The 23,908-nt window shown below is 30.0% G+C and overlaps 1 protein-coding gene across 4 annotated transcripts in view; it reads right to left on the bottom strand.

Moving 5' to 3' along the window:
- The window catches only part of LOC149559033 (uncharacterized), a 69,273-nt gene extending 52,268 nt beyond the window's left edge, over window positions 1–17,005 (bottom strand). The window contains exons 1-3 of one of the 4 annotated variants that reach the window (XM_089832991.1): window positions 16,882–17,005; window positions 16,587–16,706; window positions 4,101–4,205 (exon numbers count right to left, since the gene is read on the bottom strand). In XM_089832991.1, the coding sequence (XP_089689117.1) occupies window positions 4,101–4,205; window positions 16,587–16,629 (148 nt within the window). In that variant the 5' untranslated portion in view covers window positions 16,630–16,706; window positions 16,882–17,005. Of the gene's footprint in view, window positions 1–4,100; window positions 4,206–16,586; window positions 16,730–16,870 lie in introns of all 4 variants that reach the window. The other 3 variants (XM_089832990.1, XM_089832988.1, XM_089832989.1) reach the window with 3 other exon arrangements.
- Window positions 17,006–23,908: the final 6,903 nt, after the last annotated feature.

The raw sequence follows: 23,908 nt of genomic DNA on the forward strand, positions 1-23,908 counted from the left end.
GGTGTTCTATCTGGATCCTTGAAGGTTAAGCTCCGTTCTGGAGATAATCTTCTAAATGCTATCAATATTAGGTATCTAAGTGCTCTACTTGGATCCCTTAGGATTAAGCTCTGTTCTAGAGATGGTCCTTAAAAGCTTATCAATTGGTCTTCGTATCATCAACTTCGGAACTAATCTCATCTTCGCATCATGCTTTCTAATGTTTTTTTGAATTGAACGTACTGCTCGCACATTCATTCAAAGAGGGGCAAAATGTAATACCCCAAAATTGGCTCATTGCCATTATACCAATTCTGGTCTATTCCTAATCAATCCTAAGACCTATTCTAATAGGCAATTCTCATTCTGCTACTCGCTACTTGACTTAATTGTCAAATGCAGAAAACCTAAATCTGCATTCATCATGCTTATTATTTAATTCCTATAGTATTGACTCATATTAGCCACATTAAACCTATTTAATTTCAATTTAATTTAATCTAAAGTATTCATACTTTATTAAATTAAGTTATATCCTAAGGCTAATGTACTATGGAATTAAATTTATTTAATTTAATAAATATGCCTATTTTAATTAATTAAACAAAATTATTTAATTAAATGAAAAGCTACTTCTAATTAATTAAACAAAGTTATTTAATTAAATGGGAAGTTATTCCTAATTAATTAAATGAATTTATTTAATTAAATAAGAAAAGTGCCTCTAATTAATTAAATAGAATTATTTAATTAAATGAAAAAGGTAATTATGAGAGCATATCTCACTTTATTAAATTAAATAATATCTTCAAAATCTTCTCTTCCGTTCTAAAATGGAAACTTTGAGTAAACTATCTCTCAAAAAGGAATTAAATCAGTGAACTCCTTATTCTACTCAAAAAGCTTAGTTAACTCCTTATTTTACTCAAATTAAATCAATTAACTCCTTATTCTACTCAAAAGAAATCAGTTAACTCTCCTTTCTTAAGGAAGTTTCCATTTTAACTGAACCTCATCTTCAATCCTGACCGTTGATCAAAATCGATCTCAACGTTGATGGTTTTCAGGAAAATCTATATAAGAGACCCTCCTCTCTTCATTTTAGGGAGAGGTTGAATGAGAATTTGCATCGAATTGCTGCTGGATTGTGCATTCATTTGAGCTCCTTACTTTCATAAGATATTCATTTTCTAGTTTAATCTCATTTAGCATAATATGCATATGATTAATCTAGTTTCCTTTACTTGTTCTTAGATTAGAATGCATTTCTCATTCTAGATTAATCTGCATAATCATATAGATTAATTTCATTTCTTAAATCCCTCATTCTTAGAGGGTCTAGTTGCTTAACACCTCAAATCTGAGGATATCTAACAAGCAAAATCCCTTTAGATAGAAGGCAACAGGTCGCCTTGCCGGCTGATTTTCGAATGAACAATCCAATGTTCATTCCGGGATGAATCCTCAAATAAAGACCGTGTTGAAGTGTGTGTGTTAGCAGAGGCCGCATATTCACGTATACAATTCTTAGATATGTTACTTTAATGCATTCTTCTCTAGGAGAAGTCAAAGGTGAAAGGCCCTCGTTCCACACTCGACAAGTAGGTATAGTGGACCACCCTCTGCGACTAGGCATACTAGAAATGCATTCTCTTTAGGAGAAGTTTGAGGTGAAAGCCCTTGTTCCACCCTCTGCAAGTAGGTATAGTGGACAACCTTCTGCAAGAAGGCATGGTGGAAATGCATTACTCTCTGGGATAAGTCTGAGGTGAAAGCCGTCATTCCACCCTTTGCAAGTAGGTATTGCAGACCACCCTCTACAAGTAGGCATGGTGGAAGTTATGTGTGTGACTCCATTAGTTTAATTTTATGTGCTTACGAAGTAACTATGGTGAATTATGTTATGCTGAGAAAACATGTTTTCATGTGATGTGCATTTATCATTAACATCTTTAGTTGTAGCAATGTGTGCCTGTCATACTAAAGATCTATCTCTTGCTAAGAGGAAGTGTTGAAGATTGTAGCTGCAATAGAGATCTTTATCTCTGATTTTGCTATATGTTGAAAATGAGATAATACCATCGTTACACCTCCTTGGGGGATAGGAGGACCTCAAAACAAGAGGCCAAGTTTTTGGGGCGGGGAGGAAGGGGCAGGGGGGATGTATATGCTATTTAATATACATGTGGTACTTAAAATGCTAGTTATAAAAATACGTATAACAATATAAGACTAAAGATGTAAAATACTAATTTACTAAGATTTAAATGCTTGAATATTGCATTCAACATTGAACAAGAAAGTGGAACATTGAACACTGAACAATAAATATTAAAATTTTAAATACTTGAATGAGCAAATGGAAGAGTTTTAACTTTTATTATACAAATATTAAATAATAATAGCCATAGATATCAAAAGTATGAGTATCTCATCATAAAGATGATTACATTGAGCAACATGATATAATATTCAATACAACCAATAGAATATCAAAAAAATGTTGTTGTTTTTATTGGATAGGGCACGCCCTGCTATCCACTGGAAGGGTTAGGGGACTTGTTCCTGTCTCCTTGTCCCCTCAAGGGATGTCGAGACGTCCCTTGTTGCCTCAGGGGACACCAAGAGGTCCTCTCATCTCTGCCAAAATGGTGGCGAACTAGTGGCTAGCCAAAAATCAGAGACATTGGGATTTTTGGCAAGCAGAAATGTCCCCATGTTACACTGGATAATACCTATATATTGTGTTTACAGCTGGAGAAGATATTTATTTGAGATAATATTATATGAAGAGACATGTGTCATGCGTCATGCGAGGAGGCATGTGTTTGGAAATATGAAAAAACTTGTTTTTAGAAATTGAAGAGACCTTCAGTTGTGAGATGAAGAGTCTCTCGATTCTTTATATATATTGTCTTTGAACATTTTATTATCAATAAAACAGGTTTTTTTTTGATGTGGTTGAGTTTTTCCCTTCAAATTGAAGGGTTTTCCTAGGATAAAGCTGATGTGCTCTCGATTCTTTATATATATTGTCTTTGAACATTTTATTATCAATAAAACAGGTATTTTTTTGATGTGGTTGAGTTTTTCCCTTCAAATTGAAGGGTTTTCCTAGGATAAAGCTGATGTGTCTCTTGTACCTATTTATTTTACTTTTGTTACTATTTATCATTTTCTCTAGGCAAAACTTAACAAGTTTTATCTCAGGCATCAGTTGGAAGCACCAACACGTAGCTTTAAAGCTTAGGTCAAGTTAGATCTCAAGGAGCTTGCCCTCATAATTTGAACAGATCTGCCATGACACTGTTTTGCTTTGTGTTGTGCAAGACAATTAGAACACTGACAATTTTGTAGTTTGAGCTAGTCAGGGATATTACACATCACATTTGGAAAAGGGTGGGCCACTTTACTTAATAAGAAATAAAGATTTAACTGTCCTCTTTTTGTCTAAGGTGTTTTCCTTTCTACCTATTTATGGATATATTATAAATTCATGCACCTGTTATTTGGTATTCCTTCCAACCTTCTGAAGTTGCAGGTGCACTCAATTTGTGCTATAAAGCCTCTGCTCCCCTTGTCATTTTTTAATTTTTAGCATTGATTTAAGTCCATTTATTCCTATCTTTTGCATTCATCCCAATATTAGAGCATAGTTGTGTCAATTATAATATTTGCAAAATACTATAACCTATAAAATGACAATCGTCAACCCTAGATGCAATAAACATTGCTAGCCATCTAAAAATTGAATATGGTGAAAAAAATATGCATAACAAAACTGCATTTTCATTTATGCATACGAATTGCTAGGCTTGGCCACATGAAAGACTATCATGCAATGATGAGATGGAAGATGCAAAGAAAAATGCATGGTGACAATGCAATTCAAGTTAGCTTTATTTGTATCATACGGGATGTAGTTATCAGCAATGTTGCCAAGGCCAAGATTACAAAAGTAACATACATAACATTTAATATTTATCATTACTTAACATATAGATGCTTCACAATTGACACTGATAAAATACTGCACTCAGTAAAGTATAAACTAACTTTCAGGAAAATCGAAAGGAATATAAGAAAAAGAAATTCTTAAAGAATTTAGAATGTCATCAAACCTGTGCAAGTTTTAGTCCGAAATTTAGAGTTAGCATATTCAAGACAGACATATGGATCTTGCCTGGAGATCCACTCAGTGTCTCTCAGCCTGTAGCATCCCACAACTGACAAAAATAGCCAAACAAACGTGATAGTAAGATACCAAACAGTTTCCAATAAAAGCATCCACAAAAGATAGTAGTTATATAGAAATGGCCACACATAAATGACATTCAGTCACCTCTAAATATTTAAAATCCTTGGGCCAATAGTTGTTCATTTCTGCTTAAAAGTGCTGTATATTTTGGCAGCTATTGAGCACAATTCAATTGACATTTTTTGACAATAAACGACATTAGAAATATTATTATAATTTATAAATTTGTAACAAATGATTCATATCAAAACATAAAATAGAGTACCAATAATCAATAAAACCCCTTATATTAACTGGCCTATCAGTTACCTACCCCACTTAAACCCAAAATTAGTGTTTCTATGGGATAAGGATTCAGGATTACATTTGGGGCTGATAGGAGATGATTTGCATAGGATTCAGGATTACATTTGGGGCTGATAGGAGATGATTTGCATAGGATTCAGAATTACATTTGGGGCTGATAGGAGATGATTTGCATGCGGTATTATGGTGCAATGTACATTTCCTCTCATCAGCAATCACATTCATTTACAAGTGGGTTTTAATAATGTTAGCTATATGCAAAAGAAGGCAGAAGGGCTGAATTAAAAAGCAATAAAAAAATATGCACACAACAAATGAAAAGGAGGGAACAAAATTGAATATTTGAATAATAGATAGGATTTCAGACATCTGCCTTGAATCTTCAACGGTGTTTGGAGTGCTCAAGAGAGGAGTCCTATAAATTAGTTGTTATAAGCTTTACGATTTAACTCTATCAAAGGTTTGTGTTCATGTTCGAGTTTCACAAACAAAATATTAAATTCAAAATTAAACACTATTTTTCATGGCTAATATTTAAATAACACAAATCTATCATTTTTAATTTTTATTTAAATGTATTACATTAAAGTTTAAATAAAGAATATTGAGATTTAACCAATTTTAATAATACTAAAAGTTAAATAAACATTAAAGTTGAAATCTAGGCCAAATGCCATTGTTAATAGGGATGGGAGTGTTAAGGAAATAACGAAATGAGCAGAGGAAAAATGGAAACTACCTCAAGCCAAATGGGTAAAACTGTAAAGCTGACTTTCCAATGAAGCTTCAAATGGCAAATCTAGACCCTCAAGGGCCAATTGCATTATTCCAAATTGGACAAGAACCATAGTGTTTAAAACCTCTAAATGTCTCAATGATGGTACCAATAACAAGTTGAGCTGCATGCCTTACTCCAAGCATTGCAATTGAGTTTAAACCATAATTACAAGACTCAAACTCACCTCGAACTCGATAAGCTGTTTTTGACACGAACTCGGACCCAATGTATGGGCTCGGCAAAGACTTAACAAATTGAAAAACCTAAGAAACTCAAAGCTTTCTAAGGATTTACAACTTTTTTCATCCATCAATTAATAAATTAACATCAATAACACAATAATTGAGAAAATCAAAGCTACTTTGCAGTTTGCACACATACACAAGTTTGCATTGATCACATCAGTATAAACGTGAATTTCTGAAGGAAATAAGTTAAACTAAATAACACATTTAAAATGTCAAGTGTCTAAAAAAATTTCATGGAATATGAAACCCGTGGAATCAAATGTTCAAAACATATATCAAATCAAAAGCTAGAACCTAGAAGACTAAGGCTCAAAGTAGCATATAGCAATGGCCAATTGACCCCAAAAACTTCCTATGTGTGCACCTAAGGTAGGTCACAGAAGACTCTGCAGTAATCCTCTATTCTTAGTTCCTTTCTTTCTTGTGTTTGGAAATGAACAAATGTTGCTTTTTGTGTTTGAGAGAACCCTATAAAAAAATTTAAAAAAAACAAAGCAAAACAATTAAAAAAACACTTTACAATGCTTGTTCGTTGCAGATGAGTCCTAAGCTTGAGACTTTGCAAGTCAACTGAGTCTAATTGACTCAGCCGAGTTAAAGTCCAAAGGCCCAAAGATTTGTTTACCTAGACTCGTAAAAACTTGTAAATATGGTTTAAAACTTCATAAGACAAAGGTGGAGGTAGATATAGAGGACAACTCTATATTAACAACAAATTCAGTTAAGTTGATTCAGTTAAGTCCAATCAACTTCATGGATGGAAACTCAACTCATTGTATTGACAACTCAATGTGACTTGCCAAAGTTGGATGCATACACTCCTAACCATGTGTATAGGGAAAAAACATGGTCCCTGACATATTTTCCAACAACGCAAATCTCGATGAGAATGAACTAGTGGTAAGTACTAAACGTGATTTAACTAGAACTAGCATGGAATGGCAATAAAGATCCAATAATCAAAATTGATACTTGACAAGGTGTTACTTCATATAACTAGCGATGATCAAAGGGAGATCATCATGAAACATTAATGTTTTTCCTTTCCTTCACCTTTGCGTGTATTTTACCAAATGCAAAACGAATTAATTAAAGCCCATCTTATTGCCTCGACATTAGAAATCACTTTGAAGACTTTGCATCCTCCTAAAATGGGCATGCCAATATGCTTGGTATCCTCATAATGTCAAATGGCAGTTTCACGTAATATTATAGAGAAGCAACTAAAACATATATTCAAGATGCGGCACAACTTAATTTTATAATGGTATAGTGGGTCTTAGGGGATGACAACCTACATAATAATCATCATTATCCAATCAATTCAAATATCACATCATTGTTTTTGGCATATGTGCTTCACATGCACAAACTGAAAGATGTGGCAAAGCCAATGGTCACAGCTCTCATAAAGAACTTGTTTCTAGGCAATCAAAATGAAACCTTGGAGGTGACTAGGTATGTGAATGAGATCTTCTCCCTTCGATTTCTATAGGTTACAGTTGCATAAAGGCATGGTAAAGTGGTTTTTGTTTGTGCTCTCATTTGATGCCTCCCCTATTTTGGATCATTGACATAAGACAGCAAAAGGAGTGGAAATTTAAAGAAAGTATTGGGCATTGTGGACTCGAATGGTTTAGGTTGCCAAAGAAAACACATCGAAGAGTGCCTAGGCGAGTCTTTCATTGTTCCATGGTAGAAACTCACATTTGTCAATAGGTGTCTATGAAGAAAGTTTGGTCCTATCAAAATATGTTGACAAGTGAATATTTGTATCTAGGTATACGGTAGCCAGGTTTTAATATCTAAACTGGCTAAGGTAGACTATAAAGTATAATATCTATGTTAAGTTAAGTTGTCAATAGAGTCCAAGCAAAAGAGCTTTTTGTAACTCAAAAATGATGCAAAATTCTCTTTTGGTCAATACAAAGGGAGCAACCTTCAAAGTTGAATTTTACAAAGAAAAAAATCTAGGTTACATAAATTAAATATTGATGATAGTTTATAAAAATATAAATATAAATAAACAATTGTAATTTTAAATGTTCAATGCACGCTTATAAAAATATTTTGTAAAGAGTTCTTAGGTTAAGTTTTCAAAATTGATAAATATTCTTCCATATTTCTTCCAAAGATTAATATAAAAATTCAAACTAAAGTTAAACATAAAATAAAAGGAATAAAGTATAATAAATATAATCATATTCAAGTTACATGGAGTTGAGAGAGCACACAACCACATACCCCAAGAAAATATTTGTTTTCCTTTAAATAGAGTCAAAGAGGGTGACCTTAAATTAGATGGCAAGGATTCTTCTCAAGGAATAATATCCTCCTAAAACATAGCGCATTCATCATTAAATGAAGTACCTAACAATTCTTCTACTTTTTTCTATAAATGTCACTTTCATCTCAACATCAATGATCTCCATACAAAAAATTGTAAAATTCAATCACTTCATGAGTCTCCTTTCCCTCCAGCTTTTTATTACAAAAGAAAAGGTTTTATTGCACAAAAAGATAAGTTGTTGGTTTGGATTTGGGTTCGAGATTCATGAAAAATAATTGAGGTGGGTTTGAGTACATTTTGGGATTTGTCCCATACAAAAATATGTGTTTGTTTTTAAATGTATATATATAGCAGCACATAAGTTCATATACCACTATCCTAATAGTAAAGCAACATAGCAAAATACACCATATATACTAATATTTAGTGGTCTACTTTAGGGTTGAAGGGTCAAATAAACTAAATTAGACTGGAAAAATTTTTAAAGTCCAAAAGAAGTAAATGTTTACCCACAGTCAGCCCGGATTCTTGTTGGCAAAATGTTCAGCTCCACCCTCAATATTCATGACAAGGGCTCAACCGCCTCCTGTGTACTATGAGTTGCATGGATGCATCAAGCATTAACAAATTGGTCTTTTGGTACAATGGCAACCCCACTCTAACAAGTGGTATCAGATTCGAATCCTTAGTGTAATGAACCTGATTTGGAGGTTTATTGTTCATTTCCGACTGGATCTCTTATTTGTATCCTTTGCATTATATTTTCTCAGACTTATATAGATTTCATTATCTTTTTTCAATCTGAATAAAATTTTATAATATTTGATATATGATATCCCTCACGTTATTTGATATTATATATATGTGCATTTCAAATAGTCATGTCCTTTCATTAATATTAATCATATTAATGATAATATAATTAATTATATATTTACTTAGTTAAATTAATTAATATCATTATGTATACTATTGTAATAATTATATTATAACATATATTATTTTAATAATATATCAATTATATATATTATTATATTATAATACTTTGTATTAATAATGTTTCTATATTAAATCATATCTTAATTATTATAATATCAACTATATTTATATTATATTGTTATTAATATAGTATTACTATATTAAAATATATCATAATGATAATCTCATTATTTTTGTATTAGGTTATTATTTAATTTGTATTTTCATATTACCATTAAAATATGATATAATATGATACTATTACATAATTATAATATAATATTACTTGTAAAATATTATTATTTTAATATTATTATTAATATATAATACTTATTAATTATTTAATTTATATGTTAAAGTGGGGACATTACAGTTCTCCCCTCTCGAATTTGCTTGCCCTCAAGCAAAATCTTTTATACACAAGCTTTGCCATAGATACAAAACATATTTGCTTATGAAAGGTCTAGAAGGTTTATAACACATACATCTTTAATGAATGAAAACACGAAGTAGACACGATGCAGACAGATGAAGACACGAAGCATACACGATGTAGACACATCATACATAACCTTGATTAGATCCTAAAATTAACAGTGCATAATGACTATACTTCTTCATTAGGCTTATGAAACCTGCAACCACAAAATAAGCATCAGTATATGTATATAAATATATATAAGCTTCAAAAGAAATTTGAATAATAATAAGTTAATCCAAGCCAGTTCCATACTAAGCCCAAGAGCGGAACTTTGGCCCCCTTGGCCTCGGTGTTAGGCATCCACACGAGGTGGTCTACTTAGTGGATTGCTTGTTTGGCTAGAAAGGTTCTTGTGAAAAGGAGCCATTACTATCTTTCTCGTAACTAGCACTACAATAGGGTGTTTTGTCCTGATTGTAGACTCCATAGGAAAGTGGTAGGGTTCCCTTTTCTTATTTACATAATCCTTTGGAAGGAATCTTTCTCCCTTTCCTTATTACGATCATCATAAGATGGTAGATTTACGGTGCAGAGGGCGCGTGAAAAAAGCTCCAAGCGTATCCGACAAGTGCTCGAAATTACTCTGCCTCTCCCTCCACCAACTCCCTACCTTAGGATATCATAATGTGGATGAGAAGATGAGTATTAAATTTAATTTACTTAGTTCATTTGAAAGATTTCTTCTTATAGTACACAAACAACTTTCTCTCTCCTTGTTACGATCATCTTGATGGTAGAATGACGGTGCAGAGGGCGCATGAAACAAGCTCCAAGCGTATCCGACAAGTGCTCAAAATTACTCCGCCTTTCCCTCCACCAACTCCCTATCTAAGATTACGTAATTTGGACGAGAGATAGACTCTCTGTGCTATAATTGAAATGTATTCTAATTACTATGTTTTCCTTAAATCAACATTTATTTATGTTTCATTTTTTCCTTTTTCATCTATATATATATTTTCCATTTATATTTCATTTTCATATATTCTTTTTAATTTTGTAACTAGAATAATTGATAGATTATTCAATATTCTTCAAAATAACAAATGTGTCAGTAATAAGAAAGAGACTAACAATTATCTCTTAATAAAACATATGAAGAAGATATAAACTTACCTCATTACCATACCTTATTACCATTAATGAAATTTTTAATATAATTCAATGAGTCGATGTACCTTATACGTACCGATTAGTACTTTGGTACTCTGCTATTATAGGGTCTTGTAATGTGTACTCGAGCCTGTATGCTCACATAACTTGCCTTGCAATTGGTGTTTCTTTTTACTTTTTCCATCACTCTCTATTTCATGTAATACCTTTACTTTCCATTTCATTTAATACCTTCTTTCCATTTCATTTAATAGGAAGGTAAAAATATCTTCTTTGGATGTATTATGAGTGGTGATACGTGTCTCTACACTTTATTATTTGATGGCTTCTTCGGATCTTACTTCTTAGTTGATGTATTAAAAGACTCGATCATATGTAATGTCCCAATGTTTGGACTATTACAATATCTATAACTAGTATATAGTTTATTCTTTATTGTTAGATTTATCTTCTTGACTTCAAGGCTCCCTATGAAGTTTGATGATTCTCTTTCTCTATATCAAGTATAAACTCTTTTATCTTTGTACTTATCCCACTTAAAATCTCCCTTTAGTTTGATCCTTATATGTTGTCCTTCAATATACCTTTTCCATGCTCAATATGTGCTATCAATCATAAAATATGTTTAGAAGTCATTCATATGAGCACATATTTTTTCGCTATGGTAAATTACTTATCTTGTGTAATTCCTTTGACTGAATAATGTGATTTCCTTTCATTGTTATCTAACGTAGGCACCACCTTTCAACTTAATCACCACATGGTAGTAGTAGAGATCGATCTTTCTTGAGACTCAAAGAAAAACAAAAATGTCTTTGGTAAAGCAATTTTGGTCTGGGAGTATCTTGTTCCTTTCACTATGGAGTACTCTATGAATGTCGTGCATTGGGTTTAAGTCTGATTCACTGATTTCTGTTTTGGCACTCAAACATTGAATATATAACTCTTGGAGTGAATATATTTTAACACCAGTCAGCCCTATTTAAATCTACTCCCTGCCAGTTTTGGTCCTTCGTATGTTTGTTATTATAGCATTTCATTTTAATGTGCTCCTTCCTTTTACGCTGTGCTCAGGTATTTTGGTGATGGGACTAACTTTAACTCTTTTCAGTCATGAGTCACTGATTTTTAACTTATAACTTTTTACAATTAAACTTGAGAAAATGGTGTAATACACCACGGTTCTGACAGGTTATCCAAAACATCATATAAAAACAATTTGCTACTGTTAATTCCCCAATAATATAATCCTCAGCTACTCAAGAGCGACTGCTGCAGTACCACTGTATTTATAAATCTCTGTTTACATTTCAATGTTGAGAAAGCTCCTCCAAAATTCTGAGTGATAGAGTAATCATCGTAATATAGGGGTGCAAGTGATTGAGACAAAAATGCTATTGCCTTCTCTTAATCACAAGGAATATGGATTTGCTAATATAGTCGACCTGGAATGATGAGGTCCCAATATATTTAATGTTGTTAAATGTACATAGGAATGATTCCAAAAATAATTGTACATAGTAGTGCTAAGTTGGAGCCTCCTGTCTTGTATGATCTCGCCAGTATAACGTCTGAATAAACTATTTCCTCTAATTCATTTGTTGGTTTGCAATATCAATGCTTAAGAATGTTGAATGTAATATCGTTATGCTGAATAAAATCCTTCTGTGTTACACAAAGATTATTTTATGGTAATATTACTCCAGTAATATTGTTCAACTTCTGTAGTATTCTCCAGAAAATAGCAGCTTCTCGCTGCAAAACTCATGTTAAAATATAAATTGGCTCGATAACATTGTACTTAATGTACTTCTTCCATAATAATGCTCTGCAACTTTTGTATTCGAAAGCCAAAATAAATAGTCTTTGCCAGTCAATGGCCAGCAAACACAATTATTTAACTTCTGAAAGGGTATCGCTGTTTTACGTAAGTTCAATTATATTGTGCTTTGTTCTGTTAAAACAAATATCAAACATGGTTATGAACAAAAAATGCTGCTTCACAATTAGGTACACAGTAGGTATCTTCCCGTATCCCAAAACAATTGCCGCTGAAATACACACTATAGGAATACTATACTCTTAGTTTGATTGCCATCTTTGACCAAGTGATTTGTATCCAAATCTCATCGTTCTCAGAGAATTAATGTCTTTGGTGATCTTTTTTGACTACGCTTTCCACAAATTCACTCTCTCAGATCATCAAATGTCCAAATGTGCTTCAATGCAGAAAAGCAGTTTTAATATCTATATCACAGGCTGGCAGGATTTGAGCTCTGATACCATTTGTAATGAACCTGATTTGGGGGTCTATTGTTCATTTCCGACTGGATCTCTTATTTGTATCCTTTGCATTATATTTTCTCAGACTTATATAGATTTCATTATCTTTTTTCAATCTAAAATAAAATTTTATAATATTTGATATATGATATCCCTCACGTTATTTGATATTATATATATGTGCATTTCAAATAGTCATGTCCTTTCATTAATATTAATCATATTAATGATAATATAATTAATTATATATTTACTTAGTTAAATTAATTAATATCATTATGTATACTATTGTAATAATTATATTATAACATATATTATTTTAATAATATATCAATTATATATATTATTATATTATAATACTTTGTATTAATAATGTTTCTATATTAAATCATATCTTAATTATTATAATATCAACTATATTTATATTATATTGTTATTAATATAGTATTACTATATTAAAATATATCATAATGATAATCTCATTATTTTTGTATTAGGTTATTATTTAATTTGTATTTTCATATTACCATTAAAATATGATATAATATGATACTATTACATAATTATAATATAATATTACTTGTAAAATATTATTATTTTAATATTAATATTAATATATAATACTTATTAATTATTTAATTTATATGTTAAAGTGGGGACATTACACTTAGACCCTCGAGTAATGCTAAGGGGGAGATTGGTGGCAAAATGTTCAGTACTCCCTTTGGGATTCATGACAAGGGCTTAACCGCCTCCTATGTACTACAAGTTGAGTGGTTGTATCAGGCATTAACAGATTAACCTTTGTGTGCAATGGTAACCCACTCTAACAATTCTATGGTTGGGTTTCAAATTTGCTTATAATCATGCCTCGAGTCTGCTGACGAACTTTGCAGTGAATTTGGCAAGCTGTAGCAAAATTTGCAGCAATTTGATAGGACTTCGAGTTTGTTGTAAACCAAACCAAACTTTGGGCCTACTAAGGCGAATCTAGTGACTTAGCAAAAGATAGATCATTTAGGCACTTTTGGGTCAAAATATTGTGCTGCCTCATGTAAATGACCTCGAGAAGTGCTCCAATAATGCTCACACCCATAAATAGTAAAATGTTGGCACATATGCAAATGGCAAGATTTTGAAGGTACAAGAGCAATAATCAAAAAATGAGGAAAAGATGCTGACCTTTTTTTCAAGCTATACATAATTTGTCGATTTGGATTTAGGGACAGGTACGAGTACGAGAATCCTATTCGTGGATTTGTGAATTTTTTCCCCATTATGATTCATATGTATATATATATATATATATATATATATATAGATTTGTATATACTTATTCCAAGTTTGGTCCACAGGTCCCTAGATTCTGTGTGGATTCACGTCGGATTCTCCAAAGTCCACATAGATTCATAACCAATTCATGTTGAATTCTCGCTTGACCACGTCTATTCATGATTGATTAGTCAGATTCGCACAGGGTTTGTACATCGAACCCACAAGGTCAAATTCTGATTTAAGTGTGACTTTGAAACAAATCAGTTTGCAAATGCGGGTCCAATTTGAATCCGAATCTGATTTGTGGCTTAGATGAGAAAATCTGATAACTCTAAGCTATACTATAGTTTTCCATAACGAAGCAATTTTTAATGCCAGCATCACTAGTTTAGAAGTGAGCAACTTGGCATGTGATCACCCAAAACCCATTTGTAAGTCCTTGGAGAGTCATTCATTGAGTCCATCTAACTTGCTATTTGTGAGTTGCCATGTTTGTACTAACTAGAAAATGACATTCTTCTCAAAAAGAGGGTGCAGTTTGCATAAAACAATTTTGTAATGCTTCACTAACTTTTTGTATTTGTTATGTATTAATTCTTTGTCAACCTATTGGCAAGAGCCTACAACACAACAGTAAATCGTGGGCCTCTTATCTAGGAGATCTTGGGTTCAATTCTACTCGAGCTTGACACATAATAATAATTAATCTCGACAAATTAAAAAAATAATAATAAATAAATAAAATCTTCATGAAACAATGAGTGATCATTAGTATTTAGTTGTCAATGGTTATTGACAATTGTGTTTTGCTTGGCAACCATTGAGTACTTTACATAGACTTCTTGTAGTTGGGGAAAATAGTTTGATCCATGGTTGACCATTCCTAGTCTACCTTTGTGTAAAAACTTCAAATGAACAGAGATATATATTTTTGTCACTCTATCTAATATGCATTTTTATTTATGTTCAAATTTCAACACTACAATTACTAGCCTTATTTGGTGATGAAGTAACCAATGGCGCCATTATCTTAAAGAAGTTAGGTTCAATTAACAACATTAATGCCCTTAGATGTCAAAATAGGCAAGAACAAACCACGTTGTCAAGACCATAACATTAAAAAAAGTTCAGACACATGAAGCAAATGGAACATCGAAGTGCATGTAAGGAAATCAATCAACACATTTACATCATTAAAACCGTGGTAGAAGATGAAACAGAAGTCACAATAGAAGAAAACGAAAAAGTTAGAAGCATGGGGTAAAGCTCTTGCCAATAAAGAACAGATAAAATCATCCAATAAAATAGAATTGTCCAACTCCGTACTAAGAGAGAATGGGTGGAGGTTACAAGGCTACTTCCCCTTCCTAAACAAGCATGTACCAATCTTGCAAATCAAGTTCCTTTGGAGAATGTAATTAAATACAAAGAGAGATAGTGAACGAGAGACAAGACTATACAGACATTCTTTGAGGTATTGAAGATGATACTACAACTAACACCTCCAAATGAAGAGTTGAAATAAGATGAAAAAAACTTGAAGGCAAAACTCTTGGTGAACAAATTATTGATATCTTCAAAAGGGTAAAGGCTTGGATCTGTACAAAAGTGCCTAAGGACCAAAGGAACACTCCAACCAAAACTTCCTAAGTAGAAGATTCTAGACACTAGAGTGAGATCAAGGTGACCCCTTATTAATTCCAAATGTCAAGTGGTAGAAGCTACCAAAATTCAACAAAGGCAAACCTCCTTCCCTCACAATTAAGGGTCACAATTATTTAGTACATAGCATTGTGTTGTTTAATTTGATAGTTTTGTACATATACATTTAGAAGTGTGTCTTTGGTTTGAAAGATAATGATATTTACTTAAGTTGGGATGTACATAACTTTAGGGGACAAATATTCAATTACTGGCACAAGCAATTTTTTAAATGTTGACTATCATGAGTTAGGGGATAAAAAGATGTCATTCTCAACACATTTTATGACCACACATATTATTGGTATCAAATTTAATGATGTGGAACTGTAACCTTGGGCCTAAGCAGTTAAGTAGTCAAGGAAATCCCTCAAAAATAGTTTAGCCTTACTCAACATCACCAAATATTGTAGACATATAATTTCCATAGTTCATGACGTTATCGTGCATGACTTCTGTAATCAACTATGTAATTTATTTCATTATCATTTCAGATCAAACTACAACATTCATCATCAGAAAGAAGAGAACAAGAGAAAAGAAAAGAACGAAGGATCATTAAACAACTCAGACAGCTAACTCTAAAACATATGCACGATATCACGAAATATGATTTAGAAAAGCCCAAAAGTAGGACGCACAGCTCCTGGACCTTTGCCCCTTAACAGTTTCTTCTCCTATATTTATATATGTTCAAATTCTCTCTCTCTCGTTCTTTACCTAATCGCAAGCTCATGATTACAAAGAACCATTTCTGCCTCACTGAGTATGCGTGTGAGAGCGAAGATAAAAAAGAGGGAAATAATGTACGGCAATTTAGATTAACATTTCCACAAAGAATAGAATCCATGAAATTTAAATTATAACTAGGGCAAAAATATAGAATAAATCCATACCAGTAACGTCCAACAGCTGGCCTTGAATTCCACCAGTAGCCATGAAAGTGAACGATGGCCTAAGTAACTTTCTCTCTCCTCAAAACGAACTCAACACCAATAAAAACTTAACAGCGCAATCTACCTTTTTAGAAGACCAAACCCTGTGCCATCATTTTCAATGAAAAAAAAAAACCCAATTCAAAACTACAGAACAACGCGCTTTGACTGTTCAAATTTTCAATGAGAAGCTTTCAAGCTCTGAAGAGATTTAGTGCGCCCTGCAGCAAAGAGGAAGAAAATACCGACTGATTACCTGTGTGCTGACTTTTGGAGATTCCAATACGCGGAAGGGTACACCGTACGTAGTGATCAGACGCGGTTTCAAGCAGCGCCTTTGTTAAGTGAGCCGTTCAATGATTTTTGTGCGTATATTGATTAGGATGTATCTACTGCATTTTCGGACACTATATGTTTTAAAACAGACGGGAACGTGAGGCACCGGCTACGGCGCAACTTATTTGCACCGTGCCGTTTGCATTTCCGTCTGCCTCCCGACTCTGACACTTCCGTCGTCCTCTTGGTTCATCCTTACTACGCGCTGTTTCCAAAATCTGCAGTGTCATTTGCTTAATATATATATATATTTTTATATGTATGAGTTAAAGTTACAAGTTTTGATTTAAGCTTTAAACAAGGACGCAAAGCGTCTAGTTCCTTCCGAAATTGTTTTTAACTTCTTGCTACATGTGTTATGTTATTTTTATAATAAAAAAATCTGTTAGCGCATATGGTTAGGATTGAAAAAAATTATTTCATTAAATTTCTTTAAGTTTAGTTCATTTGTTGTCAACTTTAACTAACATAAGTTAATAATTGACTTATATTAAGTTTGCAATTTTATTAAACAACATACTTATTAATTTACTATAGAGTTTGTAAATAGCAAAAAGAGTGAAAAAAAATAAAATTTATAGAAATCCAATAATTTTTTGCCCATTGCAATTTGTAAGTGATATTGGGTTTTTAAAAATTTTAAAGAATATTTTCTGCATTAAGCAAAAAAGCACGTAGAAGACATTAGAACAACACATCTTTCAGAGAATCAAATGACCAGATCCATTTTAGATGAATATTGTAGCCTTCAATATTTGTCATATTCTCATAATTATTTCAATAGTAGCATTCCTCTTTTACGAACCTAAAATAATGCATATTATTAGACAAGTGAAACAGTAAAAAGTGTCTTGCATATTATTAGACTTTGTTTGACATCTCTTGCTCTCTCATCCTGATGATGGATCACGTAGTGTGATTCAAAATGTTGATGGTAAAAATCTCAACACGATCTAATCCAGAAACTGATTTACATAACTATGATGGATTGTGGAAATCTGATCACATTAATAGAAGAGTAAAAGCTTGTCAAAATAATCTTAACCACAACATTGTTATAAAACTTCAATTATATATAATCGAATTTTTTCTCTCTAATTAATATAATCTTTTATTTAATAAATTATTTTACAAATTGAAAAAATATTACATAAATTAAATCAATTTTTTATTTTCCCCTATTCTTTATAATTGAAATAGTAGCATTTTTTTTACTAATTAAATAAATTCTTTTTAAATCATTGTAATTGAAATAATTAATTTCAAAATTTACTAATTAAAAAATCAAAATTACTATTCTACTTACATATATTTTTCAAAACAAATAAATAGTATAATAATTAATATTTTTTTATCTTTTATTTTTTAAATTAATAAAAAAAATATTATACATACTAGACAAATCAAATGTCATCCATTCCTACAAATGATTTGATTGAAAAAAAGGAAGTATTAAAAAATCTAGGTAAAGTGATGGAGTTTGGTTAATAAAACAATCATAAATCCAACATTTAAGCATTGTATTGTTTTATTAATTAAAAATGATGGAAGTGGACAGAAGTGACTGCACCTATCATAAGTAAGCATTGTGAAAATCAAAAGTCCAAGCTATCAGCAAAGAAAGCGACAATTATTGTACTATGTCCACCATTAAACCAACATAGCATTGAATATATAATAAAGACAACTAAAATATTTACTTGTTCCTACATCAAAAAAAGTGAAAACCCTACTATTCAAAGTACGAGCCAATAAGAAAGTGACAATATTGTATATTTATATTATAGAAAATTGTGAGGAAAAACACAACATTAGAAAATAGTGTGCTAGAATTTAATACTGTTTTACCATTGGTAGATATTAATTTGCACATAACATGCACCCGAATGCTATAGTATCCTGCCATGCGGCAGGAACTAAAAATGTATTGTATTTTAATAAATTGTTAATAGATTTAAAATATTTTATGTTAACAATATTATTATTTTTATAATAAACTATTGTAATATTATTATTAGTAAATATTAAACTATTATGATTATTTATTAACTTTTTAATGTGTTTAATTTAAATAGATTTTTAATAATAGTTATTCGTATATTTTATTAATAATATGTATCTAATTTAAATAACTTTAAAAAAAATGATATTATTTATAAATAAATTTTCTAATTAACATTTATAATTTCAATTTTATATTTTTTTTTTAATAAAATAATAAATATCATATTATTGTCAAATCATATAATGTTATTGTTTATTAAAAAATAATAAAGATAATTTTTAAATTTTTATATATGTTAGATTATTATAAGTATTTATATTAGTCTACTATAAAATTTGATGTCAATTGTATATTACATATTTTCCTTACTTAATATATGAATAGAAAAAATTCATTCCACAATTCACCTTAATAATTTCTAATGATCTTATTATTTATGACTTCTTAAGTTTTAAAAAAACTTATTTTTTAATTAATAATAAATAGTTTTTCTAGTTAACATTTTAGTTTCAATTACATACACTAGGTATTTGAAGACTTATCTCTCATTAAATTTTTAGCATTAAAATACTTTAAAATGCTAACTATTATATTTTTGGCACATTTTTTGCTTAAATCCAAAGAATTGTTAAATAAATTTTTTTTTAAATTGAAATTTACATCTAATCAATATACTTTATATTTTTAGATTTATTTTTTAATTAATAATAAATAGTTTTTCTAGTTAACATTTTAGTTTCAATTACATACACTAGGTATTTGAAGACTTATCTCTCATTAAATTTTTAGCATTAAAATACTTTAAAATGCTAACTATTATATTTTTGGCACATTTTTTGCTTAAATCCAAAGAATTGTTAAATAATTTTTTTTTTAAATTGAAATTTACATCTAATCAATATACTTTATATTTTTAGATTTATTTTTTAATTAATAATAAATAGTTTTTCTAGTTAACATTTTAGTTTCAATTACATACACTAGGTATTTGAAGACTTATCTCTCATTAAATTTTTAGCATTAAAATACTTTAAAATGCTAACTATTATATTTTTGGCACATTTTTTTGCTTAAATCCAAAGAATTGTTAAATAATTTTTTTTTTAAATTGAAATTTACATCTAATCAATATACTTTATATTTTTAGATTTAATTTTACTAAAAGTAAAAATTATAGAAATAATCATAATAGTTTAACATTTAATTTGTCGATAATAGTCTAACATTTAATTTTTTAATAATTAATAATAAAAATAATAAATATTAATAAAATATTGTTATATCTATTATTAACTATTAAAATATAATACTTATTAAAAATAACAAGCTTATTAAGAAATGTTTATTAAATTCTGGGTCAAAATTTTAAATGTAAGAAATAATTTTTATACTTATCAAATCCTGAACACATATTATTTTGTTTTGGGATGTCATAAATATGTTTTTTTTAAATTTAAGAAGTTATAAATAATAGGTCATTAGAAATTATTAAGGTTAATTGCAGAGTGATTTGTTTTTTTTCTATTTATACACATTAAGTAAGGAGAATATAATTAACATCAAATTTTATAGTAAACTAATATAAATACTTATTATAAAAATAAAAATATTATTAAGATACTATATAAATATTTTAAACCCATTAACAATTTATTAAAACAAAATACTATTTAAATTAGATACATATTATTAATAAAATATATGAATAACTATTATTAAAAATTTATTTAAATTAAACACATTAAAAAATTAATTAAATAGAATCATAAATATTCATAATAATTTAATATTTACTAATAATAATATTACAATAGTTCATTATAAAAAAAAAATTATTGTTAACATACTATATGAATATTTTAAATCTATTAACAATTTATTAAAATACAATACATTTCTTTAAATCTTAAATCAAAACTTTAAACTTATACATATATAAAACAACTGACACTGCAGAACTTGGAAACAATGCGAGCAAAGGATAAGACAGGAGGAGGACGAAAGTGTCAGAGTTGGGAGACAGACGGAAATGCAAATGGCACGGTGCAAATAAGTTGCACCGTAGCTGGTGCTGGAACGTGATCTTTGTTTTGGGATTTGCGCAATTGTTGGTCAACAATAGTTTTATTTGAGCCATTAGATATTTTTGTTTTTCAAATAAAATATATTTGAAAGAACTCATGAGTTTAGGTCGGATGTGATTTGCTTAGATACGTGGACATTGTTTATTTTGTTTTATTTAGCTGATGTGGAGTCAGGGTAATATAAAGGAATGTTTAGATGTAGTTGATGTCTAAAGAGAAGTTCCTAAGAAAAGGTAAAGTTCCCAAGGGTCCAAGGGTTTATAGTTTTGTATATTTTTTATGATAGTTTTTATTAATAGTTAGGACCATGTTTCTTATAATTAAGTTTACAATTCTTGTATTATATTTTTTATAAAAAATATTTTCATTTTTACTTCTTTATGTTGTGAGAATAAATACATTTTGTTTGAAGTGCAATAAGATTTAGGTACTAATTTTTAATTTCTGCAACCCAAAAAAAATACTAAGTTCTAAAGTTCAACAAACTTTATATTTTTAAATTAATTTATATTGATTTATTACCTTTTTCTAATTGGTTTGTTGCATTTTTGGTGGGGTTTATTTTATTTTCCCTCTTCAAAAAATACGATATTTTCTAACATGCATTAATGAATTCATTAATTACAACTCTATCTTTTCCATATTTGTGACAAGTTCATTATTAATTACAACTTTATCTTTTGCATATTTATCACAAGTTCATTAGATTTATAAAATAATTACAACTTTATATTTTGCATATTTGTTACAAGTTCATTAGATTTCTAAAAAAGTCATATTTTTATCTTCCACAACAAAAATAATGTCTTATCAATATTAATATCACAATTTTTAGTTTTCAAAATAGTTTTTAACAATGTTAATATATTTTAAATAGTTTTAAAAATTAGTTTTATATAAATTGATAATTATTAAATTTAATTTTTTATTAAAATATATTATTGCTATTAAGAGTTGTATTGCTTTATATATATAGACTTTAGTATATATTAATTAAAAAAATTAAAAACAATTAATTTCTAAATTTAACTTATGTAATAAAATTCTAAAAAATTTAAATTTCTTGGTTAAAAATCTATTAATTCAAATCTCTTGATTTTACAATGCATTACATTAAGTTGTATATTTTTAGACAATGGCTAGTTGCCACATTATTCTATAAAACTAAAATTAAAAATCTAAATTAAATTTGCTAAAATTTATAACTTCTCTTTTCAAAACCATAATTTTAAATATTACGTCCAATTTGTTTCCCTAGAGGCAGGGACTCCAGCTCTCAAAGAGCTCTTGTTTTGTATAATGAATTACTTGGAATTTTGGAGTACATGTCAAAAGTGAAAGTGGGTCAAAGATAGAGTCTGCCTAGTGGTTTCACTCTAGATATGGCATATAATCTCTTATGTAAATGACATCACTAATCTCACCAAGAGCTCCATTAATAAGTCATGTTTCTATCCAAATGTTTGTCCTTTGTAAAGAAGTTTGTATTTTTCTAGTTGCTCATCATGCATCTAACTATTATCTTTGCTTGTGCAATTTATTGCTATACTTATTGTGACCATGTGATTCAATTATTTTAGCATCTTTTTATTTTGTAGCTTTACAACCTTTTTAGTGGCAAATAAGTGCATAGATCTATCAAATTCTACGTTGTCATCAGCACTGAAGTGTAAATTTGTACAAGTCATTAAATGTGTCCCCAATCATGTTGTGTAGGGTTTGTGTCTTGTATGTTAAGTAGTAGTTGACGAATTTCTACTTGTATGTTATTCTCATCTTTTTGTCAATAAATTATTTATAATGTAACAATTTTTGCAAATTGGTCCCACAGTAACTTGGCATATGAATGTGACGTGAAAATCAATTTTGCATAACAAGGGGTTGTGCTAGGTCACCAAAAGTATAATCGATACTCAAGGACATATTTGACATGTTTTAAAATCGTCTTGTTAATGAAATAAATTGCACCATTGAAAAAGAGAACTCACACACTTCCTATCTTTGCATTTATATCGTTATCACTACCACATCTCTCTCTCTCTCTCTCTCTCTCTCTCTCTCTCTCTCTCTCTCTCTCTCTCTCTCAATCTCTCTCTCTCTCTCTCTCACACACACACACACACACAATATATATATATATATATATATATATGAAATAGATAACCTCTGCCTATAAAAAATAAATTCAAAATTGACTTTGTCTCGCTGTCTATCATCTCTATCTCTTTTGCTCCATATTCCTATCTTTAACATTTTCAAGAAATATATAAATATTTAGAATAAAGATCTCTTATGGTCATACTGGCATCAATTTGAATTTAAAGAAATAATCATTAATTTATCCAATCTTTTTCATTTATTTTGATTGTATGAAACAACCTAATAAAATAATTATTCTATATGAATGAGAAACTATGTCATTAATAAAAATAAATAATGACACAAATTTCTCAGTTGCACTTTTTTTATCACTTTGAAATGGATTTTATTCCTATAACTTTCATGTGCATAAAACTCAAAAACATGCACTCTAAAATTAGACCTTGTATGATAGCCTAAGAATCTGTAGTCATTGGCTTAATTTGAGAGCTCAAAATTCCTTGCAAACAACAAAATATTTAAACTAATGTTAAAATAAAATAAAATAAAAAATAGATTTAAGAAGTTCATATTTAGTATTGAACAATTTCATGAAGCATATGTGATGCAGGAACATCCTAGGGTAGTTGGCAATCCTGCATGTTGGACAAATTTTAGCTTGCAGTTGCAGACTTGGTCACCAAAGGAGTGGTACTTGGTTGTTACTGGGCGTAGTCTTGGCCGAGGTGCTCAACCACTGAAGGGACTCGATCGTTGAA

The sequence above is a fragment of the Cupressus sempervirens genome, chromosome 5, assembly GCF_028749045.1.
Source record: "Cupressus sempervirens isolate cs-2001-9-10 chromosome 5, ASM2874904v1, whole genome shotgun sequence".
NCBI lineage: Eukaryota > Viridiplantae > Streptophyta > Pinopsida > Cupressales > Cupressaceae > Cupressus > Cupressus sempervirens.